The sequence below is a fragment of the Cladophialophora carrionii genome (assembly GCF_000365165.1).
Source record: "Cladophialophora carrionii CBS 160.54 unplaced genomic scaffold supercont1.7, whole genome shotgun sequence".
NCBI classification, from domain to species: Eukaryota; Fungi; Ascomycota; class Eurotiomycetes; order Chaetothyriales; family Herpotrichiellaceae; genus Cladophialophora; species Cladophialophora carrionii.
Window position 1 is genome coordinate 1249766 of NW_008481832.1, and position 8742 is coordinate 1258507.

At 52.4% G+C, this 8742-nt stretch overlaps 2 protein-coding genes across 2 annotated transcripts; both read left to right on the forward strand.

The window, feature by feature from the left end:
- Positions 1–2919: 2919 nt before the first annotated feature.
- Positions 2920–3890, forward strand: G647_08522 (uncharacterized protein; the record flags this gene model as incomplete). Its single annotated transcript, XM_008732831.1, has 3 exons — positions 2920–3006; positions 3085–3672; positions 3729–3890. The coding sequence occupies 3 exons, from the start codon at positions 2920–2922 to the stop codon at positions 3888–3890; spliced, it is 837 nt and encodes a 278-aa protein (XP_008731053.1).
- Positions 3891–6555: 2665 nt separating this feature from the next.
- Positions 6556–7462, forward strand: G647_08523 (uncharacterized protein; the record flags this gene model as incomplete). Its single annotated transcript, XM_008732832.1, has 2 exons — positions 6556–7253; positions 7306–7462. The coding sequence occupies 2 exons, from the start codon at positions 6556–6558 to the stop codon at positions 7460–7462; spliced, it is 855 nt and encodes a 284-aa protein (XP_008731054.1).
- Between the last annotated feature and the right edge of the window lie 1280 nt (positions 7463–8742).

The following is an 8742-nucleotide window of genomic DNA, read 5'->3' on the forward strand; positions in this document are numbered from 1 at the left end:
ATGCACCACGAGGCCCAGCTGGTTTGCTCATCATTCTGCGGTGAGATGCTGGTACCGCGGTAATGAGGATACTCTGAGAATACCGCCGAGAAGTGGGGCCAGCTCGTTTGTTAGTTTGGTGTCCCCTCTCACCCTCTTTTCGTCCATTCTTCATGCCCCCCTCGCCCGTTGCAATGCCCGGGTCACCGCCCCCGAGCAACGCGTTTACTGGCAGTGCCCCCGGCTTTCGCTTTAGGCTTTGGGCTTTTGGAAGGTGAGCGTTAGCGCGCCAACAGACACCCGTGTGAGCCCCGTCTCTAAACGGCAGTCGTCACTTTCTCCCGCTATTCTAGATGCCCACACACGGTCGAGTTGTATTTGAGAGAGCCACCAATCACCACAACGGCACCTTGTTGCGTTTCAGATCTTCGTGAGGCTGGCTGCACCGATGCGCAATTCGCAAGTCTCAACTCTTGATCGACTCTCTCCTGCCGCAACCCAAGGGTAGCGTGCGAATGCGCCCTTAGAATCTAGGCTGCAGCGTCTGTGTAGCATTACATATCAGGACACATTGGCTGCATTGCCATGGTGTTGGTGACTCTTAGCAGAGGCCGCTGCCTGTGCAAGCTCGATGCTCATTCGCCTCGACATGGTGTGCCCCAACCCATTCTTCAGAGTTTCCTGAAGTATGACACGCTCGTCGAAGCCGCAGACAGGGTTTGTTGTAGGGGTAGCAGAACTGTTCCATCTCGGCTCGACTGAGCCACTTCCAAGCCATGCAGAGATCGACAAGCTGAGAATGCTACAAATGTACGAGCAGCTTGACCAACAGCTGTTTGCGTCATCCGGATTTAATTGCGCCGTCTTGCTTCAACCGTTGCCGGCCGGACCAAAAAGTTATGCCGTGATTTGTCCCTGTACACCTCTCTGTCGGCTTTTGACATCCACCTTCCGGTCAGCCCAGAGATGATCTCTTGGGACGGCCGCACCTATTACCGAGGACACTGATCTGGGTATCTCGTATGCCCGAGGACCAAACCAAATTTGTCAGCGCAGAGTCGGAAAAGTGAGGCCGAGTTCTGGGGATTGGAAATTGACTACCGCGAAAGCCAATGGGGCCTGTCAACCCTTGCCACTGCATACCCGTCATCGCACTGCCCTATGAATTGGTGGTTTGAGTGGTGGGTGATCAGCATGTCACTCGATATTCACAAACGTGATTTTCCGATGCGGGCAAGCTGTTGGTATGAGTTGTTCAGCTGTGACCCATTCCCGGCTACTGACTTCATGGCTGAAGCGCCCTCACGGCTTCCCTTTCATTGAGCCACTTTTCCGAAATGGGCGCATATCGTCCGCTGCGGGCAGCCGCCCATGCTCGCATTTCATACGTCTATTTCCTTTTCCGGGTATACAATATCGTGACGCGAGGTCCAATTGGAAACCGGAGACGAAGAAGCAGCTCTTAGCGACTGTTTGTGGCTGAGTCCTTGATGGACAATGGATAAACCTTGTGCTCAGGTAATGGGCCAAGAGGGCACTGGTGCTGGGCGGGTATTGGCATTGTCAATCATCAGATCTCCATCGGCTCCGATGGTCCTTTCTTTTTTGGTCCAAGAATACCTTGTTTAGGCCATGATACCCCATTCGGACGCTTTGCGTATGGCGCGGCGTCAAAAGTCCACGAGGTAGTCTCTTCAATATGACAAATGTGTGCGCGACCGTGTTGCTCCACCCATGGGTCCTCACCGAATGTGGTATCATCTTTCGCACAGGCGCTAACATGAGAATGGGTGTCGCGCTACTTGCGACCTGGTCGGTCTACAACCCATCGCTGGCTTGGCCTTTCTAGGCTTTTCTGAGTGAGTCTGAACGAGCTGCAGGCTTTCAGTCAAACCGGGCTCGTGTAGAAGCACTGAACAAGTGAGCAAGGAGCTTGACCTGACGTAAGCTGTTGAACCCATGCAACAACGCACCACATGTTGACATCCGTCCGGGATCAGCATCTCTACGTGCGAGTCGCCGGGAGAGGAATACTTTTGGCCCCATATTGTCCTTTTGCACATCGCCCTTCGAGCCAAGGGGGGCCCTGACAATAAGGAGGCTTAGTAACTAGCGGAACTCCGCGCACAGCAGCTGGAAGCGGAGACAGGTCTTCGACTCGAGCGAGATGACTTGGACAGGGATCGGTTGAGAGTCACGTCACTCCATGGCACAAAGCCATGAAGTGGGTGGTTGTAAGAGTAAGAAATTGCACCATCGTCACAAAGGAGTTGTACTGCCTGGCTCGTATAGAGGGTATAGAAAGGGAAGGGCTATTTACTTGGGCATCTGTTGCGCACCAATGCCAACATCTGGATCCAATAGTTCACTTTCCACGTGGGCATCCAACTACAGCCGTGAGGACGGGTGTGCAAGCGCTTCTTCCTCCGACCCAAAGTACGCAGGACCGGCGTTATCTAGGCGCCCATCTCCTTTCCAGAATCTGGGCGGATCCTGCGAGCCCCATACCGGAGAGTTCCTGGGAGTCGTCCTGATTCGCGGAGACATGATTAATCAAGATTGAGCTGAAACGTGAAGCTCTGAAGCTCAGAGTTTCTCCAGCCAACTGCGGGAAGCAGAAAAGATCAGAATGATTCCATGTTCGTTTTGAAGCACGAATCAAGACTGAGGGACGACAAAAACCGAGAGCTCCTCGCTGCTCTCACAGGCGGAAGTGACTAACTCTCTTCAGGCCGGCACATTCTTGGCGAACTAGTCGACTTTGAAACATCACGTGATGTGGCTCTGGCTGGCCCCCACCAGCAGCGTCTTCTCTGGAAATCCGAAGGCATGTTTCCCAGCGCCAAAGTAACCACAGCTGGCTGTACTTTTGTGACGATTTCTGTCCGCTCCGGTCATCCCTGACACAGGCAGATACTGCATTTGTCCCTTCATATCACGATGGCGACAGAGCTGCCGCGCGCCGTGGACATCGAGGACCGCGAGATCATAGAGAAGTTAGCGAAGCTCCAAAACATGTACTCGCAAGTCAGTCTCCCTTGCTTCGATTTTTATTTCTCCTTTTTCTGCCCAATAAGACCCACGTTCATGCTGACATCTGGGAAGATTGGCGGCCTCCGGTCCCTGTTGCCCGACAAGTTGATCAACCCAGCACGGGTGGCACTGGAGAACCCCGGGGGTTATGAGCCCGAGAAGCTTGCCACCTACCTGCAGACCGCGGCCAAGGCAGGGAGTCAAGACGTCGAGCGATTCAAGAAGGATTGGCATGGCGATGATGTACGCCAGTTGTGGCACGTTGTCAATGCAAATGACCTCCCACAGGGTGGAGATGCATGGCCCTTGGACTACGGTGCTCTTCTCCAGGACACTGCCACAAACGAGCAGACATCCACCACTGCGACCGACCCTAGTCGCGAGTTTCAGCCCCCAAATGAGCCCGAGATTATGCAGGTGGTGGACGACTTCCGCGCAAGGCATCCAGAGTTGAGGATACACGTGTCAGACGGAGCAACCCCTTTGCCGATTGACATCCAAGTCGGAAAACTTGACTTTCGCCTCGAACAAAGACATTCCGTTGGTGGCACCAAGTACATTGTTCTCGGGAAGCCTGGCGCAGAGGCATCCAGTCTACGTCATAACGTTCTTCAGAGCATCTCGGAATCGCAGCAGGGAGCAGGACTCGCAACTCTTCTGGTATGTGTTCCATGATTTTACGCAGGTTGACGCCTTTAGCTGATAATGAGGCGTAGGAGATGATCTCCTCGTACCGAGATATCAATACCAAACCGTGTCAGAAATGCCATAAGCTATTCGACAGCAAGACGATGCAGTTACCCTTGATTCGACAGTCGATAACACCACAGGAAGGCCAATTCCCTCAATTCTTAGTGCTCCATCGAGACTGCAAGTGAGCACCTATGTTGTGGGTATAGAAGTGGATCTTTAGACGCCTCACTTGCTTGGATAAGCAACTCAGGCACCTGTGCACCATGGACCAAGACGCTACCAAGCAAGCTCACGCATCAATCAGTCTTGCGTCCGGGCAGTGGCTCGACGACAACAGCGACAGGTTCGCTCCAACTCGAAACAGCCCCTTGTCTCAAACCGGGCTAATTCGACGTTCACTGCCGCTCCGAATCGCGTAAAGCTTACGAAATGTCGGGAACCACTTCTGCGGCCCAGGCCTTCCTGCTGACTGATTCGAAACTCTATGCTCTCTCTTGAATCTAGCAAGAAGCCCGTGTTACCGTTGCTCCTGTGCCTAAAGTCACAGATGCTTGCAAGAGGAATCTTGAACAACAGACATCGAGGACTTAATGGGGTTTTAAACACTTACAGCTTGGACTCTGCGCAACCACATATCCACACACTGGGTGCATGTTTGCAGTGAGATTCCAGAGAAGGAGCTGACTGACTCGCACAGAGCGCGAGGATGTTCTCAACCCTCTATCCTTGCTCCTGGCGCTGCTGCTGTGTGAAGGACCTCCGCCTCATGGTTGTCGAGCTCAACGCAATTCACCAGGCCGGTCGCGGCGTCGATTATATGAAGTGGAGGGGTCCTGTTGAAGGCGAACAACGTCTCTCTTGGGGCACATTTCTTCAGGTACCATCAGTCATTGTCTCCGACAACATTGCTGCATGCTTTCTAAAGAATGATCCCTGTGCATACAAGATCCGACGGCTGATCCCGGTCCCCCTGTATTCAAGTCCATCCACCTCACCGCTCAGCTCGTGACAAGGACGAAGGTAGAGTCGGTGAGATACAACGTTTCAATGTCATTCCGACTGCCTCGTCCTATGGCTCGGACAACCAACCGAAGTTGTGACTTAACACTATCGCCCTAAAGTCATGCTCACAGCGAGGCTCAGACTCGTACCTCACGTCCTAGATTTGAAACCCCGTGAATACATGCCCTTTCGACAGAGTTGGTTTCTCTTAGAGTTATCTTCCCAATTCTGGAAGGCCGGTACGTCGCTTGTGGCCAATATCTCGTGGGTCAAGAGGAGGCCGCACGGGGCGAGGATAGAACTGACCATGGGTCGACCTATGCTTGTCACCTAGTATATAGTAGAGTATAGCTGATAGCCCTTCTGGCTCTTGAGGATATCGATCGCATTTTTCGCTGGTCATGTGAAGCTGGGCCTAGGGCGATAAATGCGAGTCCTGCCACACCCAGCGATTCACCAATATCGAGGCGCCGAAGCCAGCATTCACTTACATGAAGTCGTTATATATGTGAGTTCTTGTCCCTGAGGCAGTTGACTGTGCCGGCACCCCACCTGATACCTAGCTCAAGAAGAACTCTACCGTCTTTCTTCAGGTTCAACAACAATCGACTACAACAATGTCAAAGAAACCTCAACGCCGCAGAATCGCCTGTCCCTAGCACGCTCATGCGCAGCACCAGACTGGGATCTAATGGACGGGAGAGTGAAGGCCGCGTGCAATGAGAACCGCAAATCCGAGCCGGCACTTGCCAGAAGTCGACATGGCGAAGACTGTGCATACGCCTGGCGCGACATAACGGTTAACAACAGTCAAAATCGGATATCGACCGCAGTTCCTTCCAATCAGAACCACAAGCCACAAGGAATACAGGCACAAAGAAAGCGAACATCAAACGGAAGCATCAAAGGTGGGCAGGATCGCCGCGTCTACGACATCATGCCGGCACTCCTGCAAGCTTACAAGGACGGACAAACCCGTGCCACGATACCAGGCTACAAGCGGATATGGATCTTCTTCGCAGACGGATCACCGCGATAAGAGTCCAAGACCGAGATGGTAACCTTCCAGTCTCACAATATGAGTATGCGACAGCCAGTAAGCAGTGCTTGGAGGGAGAGAGCAAACGAGCCTCGATCACAGGACACAATTTGCGAGAGTGGAATGAAGATGTCCTCAGGTGAGGATAGGGGAGCGTTGTATGGTAGTCATCGTCATCGCCGTTGTGAGAAACGTGCCTCCTAAGCTCAGAGAATGATATGCAGTCGGATAACAGCGTCCATGAAATGGTTGTCCTTAGCCAGCTCTATCTGCACTTTGAGCCCACTTGTTGTGTACTTGGGTGTGTCTTTCGAGGTTTAACGGCACTGGCCACAGCATAACATATCCTGTTCGAACTGAACCGTTCGCTGGATATCACATGAAGTTCGGAACTGAGAGAGGCTTCACACCCAATTGGTGGCTGTCTTGGCAAGTTCAGCCAGTGGAGGAACCAATTTAAGAAACGCGCCAAACCAGAGACGGTTAGCTCCCGGGAAGGTGGCTGAGGCGCGTTGTTCGTTGACTGTTGTGGACTCCGAGTCGCGGCTTCCGTCGTCAGGGTGAGACACAGACACACCTTTTTTCCGCCTGCGCTCCTTTCGTCGACTTCACCTCACTTTCACCTCACCACTCGCTCACCGTCTGTACCTGTTCTCATCATATCTGTTGTGAATCTCAATTCGATCGTTACTCTTGTTTGTGCCATAATTCTTTACAACGTTCGTAACACGACCCTCAGCGACACATTCGCCATCGATCCATCGGCCCATCGTCCGAATTGCCTACACTGAATACGCTCACTCTCCGCAATGAAGGGCTTCGGCCTTTTCCCTACCTTCGCCGCCCTCCTTCTCCTCCTTACAGCTCTCTCTTCGGCCTGGCCGTGGCCCGAGACCCTCGACAACAAGATCGATGCCTTGCTTGTCCCCCGACAAGAGAACGATAACAATGATGATAATGCCTCTCCGACCGAAGACAATGCCTCGAGTACATCTGCCAGTCAGTCCGCTTCGGGCTCAGGGTCTCGCTCGACCATAACATCGTCAGCATCCCTTTCGGCATCGGGATCCGGATCAGGAGGCTCAGCATCTGGAAATGCTACCAGGACAACTAGCACCAAGACCACTCCAATCGACCCTCGGTTACCTCCCGGCGGTGTTGCACTCATCACTCCTGCTTTGATTGATGGACCTCAGTACTACAAGGTCGGAGATTTTGTCACGTTCGCCTGGAACTACACCTCCTTGTCCGTAACACCAACCGCCATCGATGTGTTGGCTTCCTGTGCCCAAAATGCACAAACATACACCCTCACTTCCAATATGTCTGTCGAAGAAACAGGCGCCTTCACCTGGGATACGGGTGAGATGTACGCAACCGCCACCAATCCCTTTCCTGTCGCCAGTTATACTTTGATCATCCATGACTCGTCGCAAGACATCACAGACGTGCCGTCTGCTGGCTTTTTGGCTGCCTACCAGCAGTATATCTTTGGCATGTACACACCGTAAGTGGCTCGCCCTTCCTAGAAGCGGTTCGGTATTGCTTACCAGATACAGCCAAGCCTACACTCCGTTGAACGAGTTCAAATGCGCAACCTGCAGTGGCGCTCTCTCGGTACATGAGAAGCAAGCCCTGAGTGTAATCCTGACGGCATCAGCTATCACAGTCATGTCATTTGCATGGTTTGCTAACGGCTTCGGGGTGTTTTCATGATCATTATCCGACCCGATCGATTGTCATGCATATATATATTTAGTGTATAATGACTACCAATCGCTATGACAAATTCTTGACGATATCAGGTATACAAAAGCATAGCGGACGGCTCAGGAGTTCACAGGTTCTAATTGGTGTTGAATGGGAAGACTATTGAGGAATTATCGCCAGCCGACATGACGGGGACACGGAAGGCGGCATCCGGGGGTGTCCATCATTTGGAAAATGCAAAGCGAACAACACGAGTGTCCATACTGATGAGATGACTTCTCGAATCGGGAAAGTATGGTTGGTTACGAATCTCACTATTGTCGAAGGAACCAGAGCTCCATCCGCGGCATTCAATGGGTCGTTTTCCAGTTGAAATCTAATGATGAAATATGGGCCAGAAATCTCCCCGTACCGGATCCGCTTCCACTCATGCCTCTGTCTCCATGTGGCTCGTCCTCCAGCAATTTGTCAATTGGAAGCATTCCCGGGAAATCGACATCAAGCAGTGCCTTCGGGAGGATGCTCTTTCACATCCGCCGTTGCTTGATGCTCAAGAGAACAGGAAGAATTGCGATTTGAAATCATGAAGATGACTCTTTCATTGGTTGCGGTACCTCTTCCTCCTGTCCTTGTCGAGTGCTCCAGGACAGATATCTGCCTGTTGTCCGTTGCGAACAGAATATCCACCCATTTCCCCGTTGCATATGGACGAGCGTGCAAACATCAACTGTGTCGGAGCGAGCAGAATGGGATGTGATTTGAGATCTTCAAGTACAAAAAGACCGATCTTGTGCTCCTTTTGTGCTCCCGCCTCGCTTCTGAACATTATCAACCACCACACCAGTCGTCCCAATTCCTGCCTCTTCTCCACGACTCCGGAACGCGAAGCGAGCACCACCGATCTGTGAGCTCGCCCACTCTTGCCTGTGACCGCAACAACCCCAAGCGCCTTGTTCCCGACTGTGTCTCCTGGCGTCACATCACCGAGGAGCCACTCACCTCGTTGACTCCTTTTCAACCAGCACATCTGGTCTGAGGCAACGCAAGCTCGAATTTCTTGTGGTCCAGGTACGCAGTGAAACGACCTTGCAGAGCACCCGGGCTTCAATTCACCTCCAGGAATCGTCTTCACTCACTCACTCACTTACCTCCAGGACCACCGACCACCGAACCCGCACCCAATCATCTTCCAATCGTCAAATCGTCAAATCGTCAAATCGTCAAATCGTCAAATCGTCAAATCGTCAAATCGTCAAATCGTCAAATCGTCAAATCGTCAAATCGTC